This window comes from Lipophrys pholis (genome assembly GCF_963383615.2).
Source record: "Lipophrys pholis genome assembly, chromosome: 1".
Classification (NCBI taxonomy): domain Eukaryota; kingdom Metazoa; phylum Chordata; class Actinopteri; order Blenniiformes; family Blenniidae; genus Lipophrys; species Lipophrys pholis.
In genome coordinates this window covers 24,780,014-24,797,410 of record NC_137635.1, presented here as the reverse complement: position 1 = coordinate 24,797,410, position 17,397 = coordinate 24,780,014, and the positions used below count along the sequence as shown (strand labels likewise).

At 46.8% G+C, this 17,397-nt stretch overlaps 1 protein-coding gene across 11 annotated transcripts in view; it reads left to right on the top strand.

Moving 5' to 3' along the window:
• The window catches only part of tcf3a (transcription factor 3a), a 46,302-nt gene extending 31,562 nt beyond the window's left edge, over positions 1-14,740 (top strand). For 8 of the 11 annotated variants that reach the window (XM_080463405.1, XM_080463407.1, XM_080463413.1 and 5 more), the window contains 13 exons: positions 1,006-1,055; positions 2,206-2,293; positions 2,586-2,722; positions 3,581-3,731; positions 3,823-3,881; positions 4,971-5,049; positions 8,642-8,715; positions 8,805-8,978; positions 9,066-9,174; positions 9,557-9,683; positions 10,238-10,479; positions 12,241-12,387; positions 12,606-14,740. In XM_080463405.1, coding sequence (XP_080319531.1) covers positions 1,006-1,055; positions 2,206-2,293; positions 2,586-2,722; positions 3,581-3,731; positions 3,823-3,881; positions 4,971-5,049; positions 8,642-8,715; positions 8,805-8,978; positions 9,066-9,174; positions 9,557-9,683; positions 10,238-10,479; positions 12,241-12,380 — 1,430 coding nt within the window. In that variant the 3' untranslated portion in view covers positions 12,381-12,387; positions 12,606-14,740. The remainder of the gene's footprint in view (positions 1-1,005; positions 1,056-2,205; positions 2,294-2,585; positions 2,723-3,580; positions 3,732-3,822; positions 3,882-4,970; positions 5,050-8,641; positions 8,716-8,804; positions 8,979-9,065; positions 9,175-9,556; positions 9,684-10,237; positions 10,480-12,240; positions 12,388-12,605) is intronic. The other 3 variants (XM_080463414.1, XM_080463412.1, XM_080463410.1) reach the window with 1 other exon arrangement.
• The last annotated feature ends 2,657 nt before the right edge of the window (positions 14,741-17,397 follow it).

Sequence of the window (17,397 nt, the reverse complement as noted above, 5' to 3'; positions counted from 1 at the left end):
GTGGATTGTTCTGATGAAGCGTTGTTATAATATCAAACACGTTGTGAAGTAGAACATGGATTGTTTTGTTTTGCTCCAACCAACAGTCATAAGAGCTGTTCAGATTATTCTCTTAAAATTATTTAGGAATCTAAATATTTCAGAACATAGTGTTAATATAAATGTTCAAAGAACATCGCTCTTCAGTGTTGACACCAGTAAACATTATACTTCATATTGAAACCATAAAGACATAATGGAAGCTTCTTTCCAAACAAGGGCAGAAGATCCCTTCATCCTCAGAGTCTTGTGCTCTCGGTCGGTTCTTGAAGTTGTTTGTTCTAAAATTATATTTAGGTTTGTGTGTATGGCCACTTCTCCTGTTCAGGTTTGTGAAAAGTCCCACTTCTTCTTTACAGTGAAAAGTGAAACCAGTGATTTTCGTATGAGCAACATGGTTGAGTAACATCAGCTGATAACACATTAGTTCATATTTCTGAATATAAGTAAATGTTTTATATATACATAGTGTCGATGGATTTCATATTATCAAGTATTATTATAAGTCTGAATGCATTAATTTACATGTGTGTAAGTTTTATCTATAGGTCCTGTGTGCGGATATTTTTTTTCTCTCCTTTTTAGATAATGCACATATAATATTGTGTATTAAAATTTGTAGTTCCCAATTTTAGCTGCTGTTAATTTTATGGAGCTGTTTTTGGTATGCATTAGTCCTCATTTTTAATTCTGTTCCTCTGAATTTTGTGTGTCCACCGTGATGTAGTGGTTTGGATGTTTGCCTCTCAGTGAGAAAACCCTTGCTCGATTCCGGTTGGATATCTTTGAGTTGGTTTTCTCTCACAGAACATGCGAGGTGAAAAGCTGAGCCTGAGTGTGAATGTTGTTGGATTGATTGGCACAGCAGACCCTCAGAAAGACACTAAAGACTCTTTAGTCTTTTGCACACTGAAGTTTTTACTGAGTTCAGAGGCTCACATGATTTCTGGCTCCCTCTTCTCACAGAATCCCAGCCGAAGAAGATCCGGAAGGTTCCCCCCGGCCTGCCCTCCTCTGTGAGTACCAGCAGGCACAATCTTCCCATTGCATTGGTTCCACAGTCGCTGGAATTTTAATGTTTTACAGGCCTTTTCTCTCTTCTCTGGCCTCCTCACAGCCAACAGAGCAGTATAATATCTGCAGTCCAGGACTTCAGCTCTTACAGCTGTGCATCTGCTCCACCACAGAATAAAACCACTCACTCACTCCGCCAGTCGTTCACTCGCTCCATGTATTTATAGAGTGTTGTATTTGCGGGCTCTTTACTTTCTGGCCACATTTTCTCCTCTGCCAAGTCAACTCCACTGAAGAGAATTCAAACTGGGGTTTGATGTTTATTCCTCCCACTCTCGCTCTCTGGGCTCCCCATTTCCTCATTTCTCTGCCTTCCTCCTCCCTCACTTCCCCCGTCCACAACAAACAACAGCCCTCCCCTTTCTCCCTCCCCTCCCCCTTTCTCCCCCCTCCATCCCAGCTGCCAGCAGAGTTGGCTGCCGTCCAGTATTCGGCAGATGGTTCAGTAATTAGGAGTGCATCTCTCCGTTCCCTCTTCTCCTCTCTCCTCTTTCCTTTTCTTTTTCTCTGTTTAATCAAATTACTGAAGAAAACTTCAGTCCATTTGGATTTGAGTTTTCCAGACACAGCTTGATCCTTGATTTTCATGGAGAATAGTCCTGATTGAGAAAGATGTAGTGGCTTCTTTACGCCATTACATCCAATCCAACTGCAGCTCATGTCATTTGTGCACCAAACTATTGATGCGTGGTCATTTTAACAGGTTGATGTCTGAAATTCTTCCTGATGCGCAGTGAGAAAAGCACTGAGGATGTTCAATACACATGGCTGTGCTCTGGCCTGGAGAGATGTGGAGCTCATCTGTTCATCAAATTAAGTTGTAAAGCCAGATTGTAAAAGTAGAAGCCAACCTGGGAAGGAAGTCATACGTTTAAGAGCTTTCTTAAATTGGCTGCTCAGTGCCTACGGCTTCTTTCTGTTGTTTGTGTTTGAAAAATTTAAAGATATTGAGAATTTAATGTTTACCATCAAGTTGAGCTTAAAGGACCATGAGTGGCGATTTCATTGAGACCCTGTTTGTCCTTCTTGTGATAAGTTTGATTTACTCTAAAGCTTCATTCCCAGTGAGCTGACTTGACTTCTGTGTTAAAGGTTTATGCAGCAGCCCCAGGAGACGACTACAACCGGGACAATGCCTGCTACACAGCCTCAAAGGCTGGGAGCATCTACTACATGCAAGGTCAGCTCAAACAATCTTTACCCATTGTGAGGGCTTGAAAAGTTCCGTTTCTGGACGACTCTTCTGAACGGAGAAGGATCAGCTGGAGTCCACATGGTTGTGTGTTTGCTGGTGTCTGGATGAAGTGGAGCTGCTGTGGGCGCATGACAGTGTTGAATGGTGCATCATGGTTGAATGAAGTTGTCACGCTAATGTGACATGTCTTCTATGTGGCCGTCATTGTCTCCTGTGGCTGGTCATCCTCTCGCCCCTTCTCGCTCACCCCTCCCTCGGCTGGTTTTCCCCCTGACAGAAGGCCTCCATCCGCCCTCTGATCCGTGGGGCTCTGCCGGGTCGATGGTTCAGCCTGGTTATTCTGCCATGCTGGGAAACTCCCCCCATCCGTGTCAGCATGGTCCCTTCACAGCCATCAACCCCCAAGACAGACTGGTGAGCTCTCCATCGTCCTTCACCATCCCAATGCTAACACAGGAGCGACAAAACCGCCATTTTAAGATTATCAGTCGTTACTTCTTCATCCTCATTCTCAAGATGAACCTAGACCTTGGGTTTCGGGCGACCCGGGTTTGAATCCTGGTTGTGGCAGGAAGAGCATCCAGAGTAAAAAAGTCTATGGTGCAAGTTGCATTGAGTTGCCGTGTTGACCTCCATGAAAACCGAATAGAGCCTCGAATTCATGTGATATTCAAGTTGTAGACAGAATCTATCAGCATGAATGAAATCTTCAGAGTCCATGCTGTTTGCTAAATCTGGGTTTTTCCTTTTATAATGAACATTTCTTCAGTTCCCAAACTAAATGACCAACAAAATGCTCTTCTGGGAGTAAGCAGCATGGGCCAATATCCACAACACAAACCTGGTAGTTATTACATTTGAATAAATGAGTAGGACCTATGAAAGTAAAATGGATCTGAAAATTTTAATAATAGAACCAAAAACATGCCCCCCCCCCCCCCCCCCCCCCAGCACTGCTCTGTGTGGCCGCCACCGACTGGTTGATTCAGGAAGGAATTTATCCCAAAGGGAAAATACAGTGCAACAAAAATTTAATAAAATATAAAACAAAATCACAAACCAGCAGCAGTATCCTCTGAGATGAGTCTGGAAGTTCATTTTATTCTGAAAAGGTGCTTTAAACTTCATTCGGTGATGCTAATTTTCTGACGAAGATTAGAATGAAAAATATTTAGCAAAAACAAACTTGAAGTTTAAAAGGGAAACATATTTAAACATCTTCTAAATGTAAAAAGCAGGTGATTTGGTCCCTGAAGTGTTTTCTCCTTGCAGAAGCGGCAGCCGCTGCCCCTCTCCCCTCACAGCTTTCCCCTCCATGGGAGTGAAGTGAACGGAGCTCATCCTGCTGGCTTCCACTCTGGATCCAGCAGCTTCGGGGTCTCCAGCCACACGCCCCCCATCACCGGCTCAGAGTCCATCCTGCGTGAGTCCTCTTGGCTGCTTCCTTATACTCAGAACATGCTCCAGCTCCCGTTAGACGTATTGAATAAAGCTTTTGTGTGGCGTTTTTTCAGCTCATCGGAGCACCGTTCCTGGAAGTTCAGGTGATGAGATCGGAAAAGCTCTGGCATCTGTAAGCATCTCTTCCTGGACACATTACTCTGTTTCATTTTACTGAGGGGGCTTTTCTACCGGAAACAACCAGGTTCTAGTTCTGGTCCAGGGCCAGGCTTAGCACCAGTTCTTTGTCTTTCCACCACCAAAGCCCCGACCACACAGGGGCTAAACTGCTGCTACGCTGGCCCCACTTCGTTGCTGGGCTAGAGGGGGATCTGACACGTCATCAGCTGGGGGCGGAGTTATCGCTACCTACAAGGCGAAGAGATTCTGAACCAGAATTCTGACAATTACAGCGAACACGGAGCCCTGGAGTGGTTATAGAGAAAAAATAAATATAACTCGTTTATAATAAGTCATAATATAATAAGTTTATGAAGCCAGACTTCTGGTTTCTCAGGAACTACTAAACAAACTACAAACTACTGGAAATGAAAGCTGGAGTTTTTAGAGCTAAAATGAGCCTTTTAATGGCTTCATGTGAAAGAGAACTTTAATCAGAGTGTTTACCTAGGTTACCATGGAAACGGCTGTAGAGCAGCGTTCTATCATTCTACACCTCTATTCCTCCATGTTGAAGCTTTTGATTCAGACTCGTCCAGAAATAAAGTGAAAGGAGCAGAAAGTCACTATGGAATGTTGGAATGGTGAAAAATAAGACCCAAACTCATTCATGTTATTATTACTATTATTATTATTATTATTATTATTATTATTATTAGTATTATTATTATTATTTTCTCTATGGCCACTCTGGGGCTCTGGACTAAAACAAGACGGACGTGATAAAACCCCAACAGAGTGACGAGGAGACTCAATGTTTTCATCAGAGGTTCAGGTCAGACTAGATGGAGCGACCCGGACCAAACCACTGGTACAGTCCGTCTCCTGGTTCTTCTACGAGCGCTGTCAGTGTGAAGTTGGTGAAATCAGTGACGTATCACATTTTGGAGTGACACAATGACGTGGCTCTCACTGGCTCCGTTAACGGTGGAAAAAGAACCGGTTCATTTAAGAACTGGCCCTGGTACTGGCCCTGAACTAGAACCTGCTTCTTTCTGGTGGAAAAGTTCTATGAATGAACTAAGGAAAGTTGTTTTTTCAGATCTATCCTTCAGACCCGAACAGCAGTGCTTTCCCTCCGTCGCCCTCCACTCCCTCCGGCTCTCCTCAGGCCATATCAGGTAACTGAATATGTGGACTTGTGTTTTCCTCATGCCTCAAGGTCAGCCTGATGTTTTCTACCGTGATCTGTCCAGTCCAGGGTCTTTCCTGTGATAAGAGAATGTCTTGTTTTTCTATTATGACTGATCTTCGGATGGATTAGCGCCATCTGTTGGGGTAAAAGTGGAATTAACACATGGTTAAACTTCATAAATAATGGATGTATTCACACTTTGTAGAAATTGTAAACCACACTGAACTTTTGATTTTTAACATTTGTTCTTCTTTATTAAACCAAAAAGTGAAAGCTGGTTCACGAAGGGACATTTAGAAAAGACAAATTACACATGATAGCTTCTGAGGGTGTGAATTATCAGTGTTGAATTTATCCCTCCATCTCTTTGACTCACTTCACATGGAGCACTTTAAAATACCTGTTTAATTTAGAAACACAGACGGATCATAATGTCCGTTGATAAGCTGCCATTCATAGGAACATTTCCTTCTGATTGAGGGGGTTTCTCCACGCGTGTCAAAGAGTTCAGGCTGAGCTGTTTTCATAGTGCCCAGATAAGTTTGGCATGTCACACTCTCTCCTGTCATCTGATTTGAGGTCAGTTGGTTGAACTGTCTCACCTATTCAAAATAAGATTCAAACACTGCTCATGTTGCATTTATTCAAACTTTTCTTCTCATTATTCAACCTGGACATGCTGTAAATATAAAGAAGGCTTAACCTTCACTTGATCTTTCACTCAGACACACCAACCAAATATAACTTATGAGAGAGGAAGGAAAAATACAGTAAAAATAAAGGAGGGTGGGGTCATTTCCCTATTTGTGTTTGAATGCATGCATGTGCTCATGGATTACTGTTGCTGTCACAGTTTGAGTGAATCTCAGAATTAGGAGAGACATTCCTTTGTATGTATGGATCAAGTTCATACTTTGGCCTTTTATTTTATTTTTCCACCATCTCTATTCCTCTTGCATGTTCCCATTATTCTATCAACTTAAAATCCCAGCTCACAGTCACACACACACACATCTACTGAGTGGGCGGGATCTAATAGTAGGCTTCATCGGATTTGACAGATATGTTGACATGCAGATATGAGCGCGCTGTGCGTGGATTGATGCAGTCAGTATTTTGTATTTGTTTATATCAATAATCCCTAACACACACCCACACAGTCTCCTAGTGAACATACGGCTCATCTTTGGGCTGAAGAAGCCAAAGCAGCCAGAGAAAGTGCTTCTGCGCTCAGGGAGAACATGCTGACTCCACAGGAAGGGCCTGAGCAGCAGGCAGTGCTGAATACTTCACCACAGCACTCAACGCTCCTTGTATAATCCCACATTGAATGTGAGATCTGGTTCAGGACTCCTTCATTCTCTCTTCTCTTAAGATAATTTAAGATAATGTCTTGCCTCTGTATGGTCCACATTCAAGGAATCCCAGACCAAACCCACAGACATCCTGGTAACATTCAGGCTAATTCTGTCACAGTCAAACATCGCAATTATGTTGACGTGTCACTGGAGAGCATCGCTGTCGGCTTGGCTTTGACCTGAGTTGGAGGAGCTTTTCTGACTGGAGATGGATTCTCCAGGATTCTCCAGCCCGGTGCCAAGGCTGAACCAATGGCTGTTTGAATTTCAAGACCAATTCTCAATCGCTTTAACTTTTTTCCATTGGTTGGTTCCTTGGTTGACCGCTGTGTTCAGCATCTGCAGAAAAAGCTTGGTGAAGCATCTGGAAACTTCTGTCAACATTTGTGCCTGGGAAAGAGCTCATTAAAGCTGCATGACCAGTGTGTCTCTCAGATCGTTTGGAAGAAGTTTTCACTTCTACTAAAAAATCTCTGCTTTCGTTTCACCTCCTGGATTTGCAGGTCAAAGGTCAACTTCCTGCTGTTGTCTTTTGCTTTTTCAGCTTCATGCAGAAATATCACTGCACTTTATTTCTACTAGGGATGCACCGATAACACTTTTTTTCCCAAAACAAATAGTGTATGAGTACTTGCATTTGAGTACTCACTGATACCGATACCGAGTACTTAAATTTACTTAAAATAATTGTTTTTTAAGTGGCACTGTTAGAAACCATTGTGTGCGTGGCCCTTTAACAGACACTCTACTAGCTTGACCAGTGTGCCTGAGAGAGCGAGGTGCTATGGAGCGAGTCGACACGAAGCTGTACATAAAACTACCTGGCAAATAAATACAAGTGTTCATCTCAGGAACTGAGTTCCATGTCCTGCTTTCCACCGGCTGTGAGGCGGGGGAGTTAACTGCCCCTCATTGCCCACCGAGATGTGCCTCCTTAGCGTGCAGTGACATGCCTCCTCACTGTGCCTCCTCACCGTGCCTCCTCACTGTGCCTCCTCACCGTGCCTCCTCACTGTGCCTCCTCACTGTGCCTCCTCACTGTGCCTCCTCACCGTGCCTCCTCACTGTTCCTCCTCACTGTGCCTCCTTACCGTGCCTCCTCACTGTGCCTCCTCACCGTGCCTCCTCACTGTTCCTCCTCACTGTGCCTCCTCACCGTGCCTCCTCACTGTTCCTCCTCACTGTGCCTCCTTACCGTGCCTCCTCACTGTGCCTTGCAGCGACATGCCGTAAACCGCACTGTAATGTCTTCAGTGTATCTTCCTACACAAGGATACGGAAGTAGCCGATTAACCTTTATTTATGTCCACACCGAACACACACACACACACACACACACACACACAGTACAATACCCACAATGCCTTGTGTTCGTCTCAACTACGGCAGCCCTAGTAGGTCTAAACACGCCCGCTGCCGTAAAGCGGTATCGGGTCTCGTGGTATCGGTGGCACTTTTACGAGTAAGAGTACTCATGCCTGGTATCGAACCGATACTGGTATCAGTGCATCCCTAATTTCTACCTTTAAAACTTTATTCTATCATAAAGCTAACTCAGCAAATGTAGGCAGAGTAACTTCAAGTCACACCCACCAACAACCCCCACTGCCCATATCAAAATATATAAAAACAGATGTAAGAATGTCTCGTCACTGATGAGCCAGGAAAGAAAACACCATCCTAAGGCGCCGACCACATGGAGAGGAGGTACAGCCTACAGGGATGGGGGGTGCGCAAATACTTCGTGAAAAATAAAGTGTATTTCATTTCATAATTTCGTACCCGACCTCATGTGTTCCACATTCAGAATCCCTGGTTTGGTTTCACTGATTTGGTTTCTTTCACCTTCAATCTCAGGTTTGATTTAACTTGACAAAACACAGTCTTGATGCTTTAATGTCCTGTTTACAAAACTGCCATGAGACTTTGTTCTTGACTAAAATCAATTTGTTTGCAGTATATTTATTGTACTCTGGACATGAAACAATCATCTGATCAGTTTCCAGTTGACCAGCACCAAATGATGAAGTCTTTTACATGAAAAGTAGCAGCAAACAGAAAAGCATTAGAAGACGTGACTGCTGTGCTAAAATCTGAGAGGAAGACAGTGCAGAGGTTTTAGTGAGCAGCAGCAGAACAGAAGTGTAGAGAGCCTCAAGCAGAGCTCAGTTACATCAGTCTGGCCCAGTTTGTCTCACCGTTGACCCTTTGTCCTGTTAGGCTCAGCCTCACAGTGGACTCGGTCCTCTGGCCAGGCCACTCCTTCTCCTAACTTTGAAGGTTTTCATTCCATGGTGAGTCTGTTAGTCACTATTTTCTGCACCACATGGCGACAGAACCGTTCAAGCATTACTTTGTCTCATCAACCACTGGGTTTGTGCAGCAGAGTAAACTGGAGGACCGCCTGGATGAAGCCATCAACGTTCTGCAGCGGCACGCTGGCGGGCACGGTGGGCCCGCACTGGCTGAGATGCAGAGTCTGCTGTCTGCTGGTCTGGGTTTACCAGCAGCCTTCAGTAACGCAGCGCTGGGCCTGGCCAGCCGCCTCTCCGGACAGGTGATCACCACTACAGCTCACAGTTTATATCACAGTTGCAGTGCTGCTCACACACCCCTGCCTCTCCTGCTGGTTGTTGTCTTGAAGGCATCCAGTCACCACGAGGATTCTGTCGGTCTGCCCTCTGGTGGCGGTCTGGTTCATGCTCACCACGGACCTGGATCTCAGTCCGGCTCACAGCCTGAAGGCTTTACAGGTGAGACCCCTCAAGGTCTTTGCTTTGTTATCATCTTGATAGATAGTGATGCATATCTGTAAAGGGCCTTTTGGTCTCTCATGGTAACTTTATATTAAAACCCTTATTAAAATCTGAAAGTTGGCTGTTATGAGGGGGAAGCCAGACAGAACAGGTATGTTCAGAAGAGTCTGGATGTTCTGTGTTTGGGGGTTTCGTGGTGGACAGGGGGTGCAGGAGGGTCTGTGTGAAGATGATGAGGGCTTTCAGAGTGAAGTCAGTGTGAAAACACACAGTGGCCCGCAGGTGATCCAGTGTATCAGTGGATTATTAAATAGCTGCACTTTTGGCTGTTTGAATTTTTTTTAGACTCTTTGCTGAATTATTTTACCTTCGTCTGCAGGTCTGTCCAGTAACCGTCTGAGCGGTGCTGCCATCAAACGCGAGGAGAAGGAGGAGGATGAGAATTGCTCCATCACGGACAAATCTGAGGATGAGAGGAAAGACATGAAGGCCCGTCTTCAAACAAGGTGTCCACAGTCTCACTACACCTTTAGATTCATCACGTTACCCCAGACAGTCGTTCAATGATCATTTCTTTGGCAATTTCACAAAGTTATCAGGTTTAGAGAAGCAGTGATGGAAAAGGATTCCTATGTTCTGGATAAAAACCAAACGCTTGTCACCTACAACTTTAACATTCATCCAGATTATGATAAAATGATACAGTATGTAATAATCCATTAACAACAGAAACACTTTCTGATATGTAATCTCTCCTCTGGTGATCAGGTACACACTTGTTACTTATTACAATTTAATTATTAGTACTGGCTTTTTTTAACTTAATCATCATATATGAACCCACATCGAGGGAGGATTTATCACATGCTAGTACATAACGAGAGGACAGACTGGCTGCAAAAAGTTACTTCTCGCAGAAAACTGCACCTTTTTAGTGCTTAAATTCATTTAATGTTGAGTTTTTCTCTGATTTGGTAGAAACGGTAACTCATCATGTGTTAGTAAACCAGTAAACTGTACCTATACTGTTGTTGTTTCCTTTCCTCCTCATCTTCACTAGTCTGGATGATGATGAGGAAGATGATGAAGATCTGCCAGTGGAGCTTAAGGTTGAGCGGGAGAAAGTTCGGAGGTTGGCGAACAACACCCGCGAGCGGCTGCGTGTGCGGGACATCAACGAGGCTTTTAAGGAGCTGGGCCACATGGTTCAGCTCCATCTGAGCCCTGAGAAACCCCAAACCAAATTGATCATACTGCAACAGGCCGTTAACGTAATTCTCAACCTGGAGCAGCAAGTCCGAGGTCAGTGGGAGTCCAGGGAGGAAGGAGGAGGAGGAGGAGGGGGAGGAAGGTCTCTTTATGAAGGAAAACACTCACACCGCTTCCATTTCCACCACATCCAATGCCCCAAATATCAAATGACTTACCTTAAAGACCTCATCATTCGTGTCATTAGGTCAGTATTTTTACATCAGAATTCCTTGTTTTCTCTGGTCTGATCCAGTTTACATTCTACAGGCTCAAGCCAGATGCAGGTGTGTAAAACACCTTCAGCTGTGAAAAGATGCCAATCCAACATGGAACACTTTAAATGAGACGAGCCTGGGCCGTCATTTTACTCCACGGTTGTTTCAGAAGCTGTTGAAGACGCAGAGATGTGGATCAGGAAGTGAAGCTGTGTGACTGTTGTTGAGGACATGCTCATCTCCTGTCTGCTCACAGAACCGAGCGCCTCTCTGTCTGCCTCTCTGGCCACATTAACACTTTCTGCATTCCGCTGCTTCTGCTCTTCCTGCTGCTGTGAAGATGTGAAGATGTGAAGGCACTTGGTGTTTTGTTCTCTTGTGTTTACAGCATGAAAGTTTTGCTTTGTGTTGTCAGCGTATTAACAGACCTTCATCTCTCTGCTGCATGTTTTATCCTCTCCAACATTAAACCTTTAACCCTTTGTTCACCTCCACTCGCCCCGCGTCCGGACGGCAGCAGCGACATGCTCTGCTCACTCAGATAAATACATCTCCAGCTGATGTATTTAACACTTGGTTGGCTGGTTTCCTCCTGTCCAGCTCTTTTTGTGTACTGCATTTGGCAGAGGGTGTTGCTTCCTCTCTCTCCCTCTGTCTCACTTCTCATAACTGCTCTCATTCTCCAGGATAGTCACCAGATCCCCTCGACTTCCATCCTGGACCCAAGTGACCCCCCAAAAGATCTTATCTGGGGTGCATCCTGGTCCCGTCTTTAACTATCAGTCGAAACACTTCACATTTGGACTGATGAGGAACGAGTTCCTTTTTTTCTAGCATATACACTAAAGTTTGGAGCTCGAACCCACAGCAGCCTCACTCCACTGAGATCTTCAGGATCTCCTCTGGTTTCATCTTGTTAACATCAGTGATAATGTGACGACTCTGTGAGGGAATCATGAAGTTAAATTACGGTGAGGAGAGATCTGATGGTTGATCTGGGTTTGTTAACCAGCCCCTCCAACCTCACTTCTCCAGCTGCAGCCTTGTCTCGGTGAGCGACGAGAACCTGACGGCTGAGGAGAAGGAGCAGAGGGAGCGCGAGCGCCGCCTAGCTAACAACGCTAGGGAGAGAGTGCGTGTTCGCGACATAAACGAGGCCTTCAGAGAGCTGGGCAGGATGTGTCAGGTCCACCTGCAGAGCGACAAGGCCCAGACCAAGCTGATCATCCTGCAGCAGGCCGTGCAGGTCATACTGGGCCTGGAGAAGCAGGTCCGAGGTAGGTCAGACCAGGAGGTCAAAGGTCGCATCAAGATCACAGCGGAAGTTATTCACCTCCCAAAAATCCCTTCTCTGATTCTCCTCCAACCTGCTGTGTGGCTCCAGTCCTGCTTTTTCTTTACCTTCAAATTAAAATAATAACAACGGGAGAAGCTTGAAGTACAGCCCTGATTTTCTGCCAGATCCCTGCAGTTCCTTCTTCTCCTTCTGCTGTTTCTCTCCTTTTGTCTTCTTTCTTTCATGGTCCACCTTCATAACGTCAGTGCCGTTCTGCTGCCTGTAGTTTTCCTGATGGACGCCCTTTGTTTCCTTTCTCAGAGCGTAATCTGAACCCGAAAGCCGCCTGCCTGAAGAGGAGGGAAGAGGACAAGGTGTCAGGCGTGGACCCCCCGCTGCAGCTGGGCGGGGGGCACCCGGCTCTGGGAGGAGATGGACACAACCCTGTGAGCCATATGTAACGCTCAGGTCAGTGAGTCCTCGCAGCGTCCCCGAGGACTTCCTCAGGACCACCGCCCAATCACAGACCAGCTTCACCAGCGTGTCTCCCTGGACCCTGACCTGGGAGTCATGTTTAACCAAAACCACTTTAAATTGACTTTAACCAGGAAACAAAACACACTAAAAAGGGGAAAATGGGTTTGAAAAACAAACTTCTATTAACTGTTGTTTTTTTTCTCTTGCAGTTTGATTGTGCAGCCCTTCGATCATGTGGCCTTAATAATCACTGTCAAGCATGTCGCTGTGTGAAAACACACACTGGCCTCATTCCAGATCATAAACACACTGATAACAAGCACAGCTGGGACACAGAAGATTCCTGCATCTTGAAAACAGCCAGAGGTTCACATCAGGACTTCTCCAGGACGTCTCACACGTTGGGAGCAAATCAAGACTTTGAGCACAGGATCGTATTGTTGGAAAATTATTGGCATTCCCGTCAGAAAATAAGGTCTTACATTCTGCAGGAGGAGGAGTTCTGTGTTCCACTTAACGTTTGTTAGGAGACGGAGAGTCGACTCCTGCTTCTGGAAGCTTCTGCTTCAACTGGATCCCAGTTACTGTCACTGCCATGCAAGTGTGTGTGAAAGAGATGGAGAACGCCACCGCAGGAGTCACCTGACTCAACTTAATCACCTGGTCATCTGACCCACCTGACTCACCTGGTCACCCGTCTCAACTAAATCACCTGACTCACCTGGCCATCTGACCCACTTGACTCACCTGGTCATCTGACTCACCTGGTCACCTGGCCATCTGACCCATCTGGTCACCTGGCCATCTGACCCACCTGGTCACCCGGCTCAACTTAATCACCTGACTCACCTGGCCATCTGACCCACCTGACTCACCTGGTCATCTGACCCACCTGGTCACCTGACTCACCTGGTCACCTGACAACTTAATCACCTGGTCATCTGACCCACCTGACTCACCTGGTCATCTGACCCACCTGACTCAACGTAATCACCTGGTCATCTGACGCACCTGACTCACCTGGCCATCTGACCCACCTGGTCATCTGACCCACCTGACTCAACTTAATCACCTGGTCACCTGACTCACCTGGTCACCTGTCTCAACTTAATCACCTGGTCACCCGACTCAACTTAATCACCTGACTCATCTGGCCAGCTGACCCACCTAGTCACCTGACTCACCTGGTCACCTGACTCAACTTAATCACCTGGTCATCTGACTCACCTGGTCACCTGACTCACCTGGTCACATGACTCATCTGGCCACCTGACTCACCTGGTCACTTGACTCAACTTACTCACCTGGTCACCTGACTCACCTGGTCACTTGACTCAACTTACTCACCTGGTCACCTGACTCACCTGGTCACTTGACTCATCTGGTCACCTGACTCACCTGGTCACTTGACTCATCTGGCCACCTGGTCACTTGACTCAATTTACTCACCTGGTCACTTGACTCAACTTACTCACCTGGTCACTTGACTCCTGGGTGTGAGTGCAGCACGTGACAGAAGAACCAGTATTGAGGGAACAGGGCGTTGCTGCAACCTGTTGCCGTGTTAAGTTGCTCTGCTGAGCTTTTTCTTGGTATTTTTCTGGTTTTGAACCATGGTTGAGCCTGTTCTAAAGATCTTCCTCATATAGAATTCATATATCATTGTTTTCTGTTTTGTATTTTTTACTTTGTAATATAGTTGTGAGACTTTTGCTTTTTCATTTGTTATTTGCTTGTTTTTTTACGGTGTTGAAGTGTAAAACGACTGTTTAGATTCCAGGAACAAAAGTGAGCTGTTTGATTTGGTGCCAGGTCTTTAGAAATGTTAGAAATGACAATAACTTCTGGCTGTAGCGTCACATGTTGTGATCTTGGTTTCTGTTTCTCAGTTCTCCCCGTCAGGCCCGTGGTAATGGGATTACTTTGTGAGCGGGTGTTTGGGGGTTTGGGTGAGGGTCACTCAGTGCCTGAACACGGCTCTGCTCCGTGGAGAAGTTTCCAGTAGGTCCTCCTCAGAGAGGTGCCACAACCTGAAGTCTGCTTCCAGTTAGTTTTCCATGGTCTGTATGATTCCTGCCTGCCAGCTGATAAAGATGTGCACCAGTCCGTTCTTCTCTCCTTCCTTCTCCTTGTGAAGATCAGTGCTGAGGACGACCACTCGTCTCTTCGTGAGTCTGTTCCTCGCCAGTTGAGCGTCTTCTCTCATGTTTGGGGACAACGCCTCGTCCTCAAAGTGCCTCCACTTTCCTATTTTTTATATAGAAAGTAGATATTGACAACTGTTGTGTATAAAACAGTATTGTAGCAATAAATGTGCCATTTTTAAGAACAAAACTCGCTTTTTACAAGGTTGTTTTATTTGTTTTTCTCCAATGTGTGTGTGTGTGTGGGGGGGGGGGTCCTACAACAACAACAAAGTACCAATCATCAGACTAATGGACCACAGAATTTTAATAACAAACTGCCTTCAGAACATCTTAAATCAAAACAGGATGCAAAGTAAACACCATTTTACTAGAGCACAAGACTAATAACTAACTGATATAAATCTCTAGTGACACCTACTGGACTTAAAAGTACAAACAATAAAGGCCCCTGCATACTCTCTTTTTGAAGTCGGAAGAACAAGAAGAAAATTCGGCAGTGACGTCAGCCAGGTGCAAAAAAAAATCTTTTTCAGCAGGACAGTTCCTACTCCCTGACCGCTGGCCTCCAGCCGGGCCTTACACTCTGCTTTCTGGCCATTGGGTGGGGTGGGGGCGGGGGCTTCTAGCCCGAGTCCTATTGCGGCGCCTTGTCGGGGGGGGGGGGTGTTGATCCCCGGGTTTTAGGCCGGCCGCTCTGTGGTGGGGTGGAGCAGCGCGGGGGGTCCAGCTGGGCCAAGGTCCTAGCGACGGGGGGACCTCCCTCCCTCACAACCCCCCTACCTCACCTTACTTCCCTCTACAATAGGGAACAGTGGGGCGGTGCCTAGGGTGGGGGGTCCAGGCTACTTAACTGCGGTCAAGTCCCCGACTTTGCACCACCCACAATTTTAACCACACTTAGTCACGCAGGGGTTCTGCCGCTTGTCAGCGGTAGAACGCCCGGGCCCCGCTACCCCCCAAATTTAAACCGCACCATAGACACACACATTGCATCCACCTCTTCAAAACACAAAGATACATGCCTACATGCATCCAACACTCCACAGGGTGGGGGGTGCAGGAGATGGGGCTGCCCCCAGCACCTCCCGCTGAGGTCTCACCCCGACCCGGGGTGAGTACCGCTGGAATTCGGGGGGGGCGCTTGCTCAGGCATGGAGCTCGTGGGGGGGCTGGGGTGCGTTTCTCCCTCCCTATTCGCGGTTGGATTATTGGAGAATGGGATCTCGCGGTGGCCGGGTGGGGGCCCGGCTGGCGGCCTGGGGGGGCGGGAGGCTTCACTCTCCCCTCGAGTGTGTGAGTGTGAGACTGAGCGTGTGTCTGTGTGGGGGTGAGGGTGAGGGTGTCTATCGGGGGGGGGGGGGGGGTTCATGGGGCAGGAGTGTGGGTGGTGGGTATGAGGCTCCTGGGGGTGGAGAGTTGACTGTCCTGCGACTGCCTTCGCTCTTCCTGGTCTGGGGGAGGGGCTGGTCCGGGGAGCGGCGGCTGGGTTGGGGGGGCCAGCTCCCGGGGTGCGGCGGGCTTTGCCGCCGGGATTGGGGGGGGTGGAGGTTCCGGCCCGCTCGGCCCGGGGGCTCTGCTCCGGCTGGTCTCGGCTTTCATCCTTCTCTTCACCCTGAACAGAGAGACCCCCCACAGTCCACGCTGATCTGCTTTGTATGGCTTTTGTCTTTTCCAGACAGCCTGACTCGTCCAGTAAATGCAATTCAATTCAATTCAATTTTATTTGTAAAGCGCTAAATCACATCAACAAACATCTCAAAGCGCTCTTACAATGATAGAGTACAACAGGACCCAACTAAACCCTTCCAAAGCAAGCAGGTGTAACAAGCAACAGTGGCCAGGAAAAACTCCCTCGCATGGAGAGAAGTTCAAGAACTCCCTCTTCAGGAAGAAACCGTGGGGCGGACCCTAGACTCTGGAAGGACGGCCATCCGCCTTGACCGGTTGGGGGGAGAAGTACATGGGATAGGACAGGGAGAGAGAGGAAAAGAGGGAGAGAGAGAGTGGCAGACAGGCCAGATAAGTACAAATACTAAGAAAAGTCTATGATGAGCGTTGGTCTGATGATGAGCCAATCTCAGTCTGGAGTTTAAGGGCCGTGCCGTTGCGGTGGGGTCCCGGTGCTGTGGTGGGGTTGGGTAGTAGGACCGTCGTAACTCCACTCTGGGAGTCTTGGGTCTGATCCCCTGGATCCTGCTCTCCTCCTGTCAGGGATAAAAAAGACGGCGGCAGTGTCTGGTGTCTACAGTAATGTTGTTACACAGAGAGAAAGAAAGAAAGACAAGAAACAGAACCTCCAAATGTAGAGTTCCTCCCTTTAACGGGAGAGAAAAAATCCCCTCAGCAGTCTAGGCCTATAGCAGCTCAACTTAGTGCTCCTATTTTATTCCTATTTTATTCCTAAGGATAAGCTTTATCAAATAGGAATGTTTTTAGTCTACTCTTAAATAAACTAATGGTGTGGGCCCTTCGGACCGAGGCTGGTAGTTGATTCCAGAGTAAAGGAGCCATATGGCTGAAACTCCTGCCTCCTCTTTTACTTTTATGGACTTTAGGGATTACCAACAGTCCTGCATCCTCAGAGCCAAGGGCTCGTGGAGGGTGATAAACTTCTAGAAGTTTCTCGATATAGGACGGAGCCTTCTGATGAAGAGTTTTATATGTGATCAGAAGGATCTTGAATTCTATTCTAGATTTAATTGGAAGCCAGTGTAAGGATGCTAAGACTGGGGAGATGTGCTCTCTTCTTCCAGTTCTGGTTAGTAAACCTGCAGCAGCGTTCTGCACTAGCTGGAAGATCCTAACAGAGGAGTTTGGACAGCCTGACATTAGGGAGTTACAATAATCTAATCTT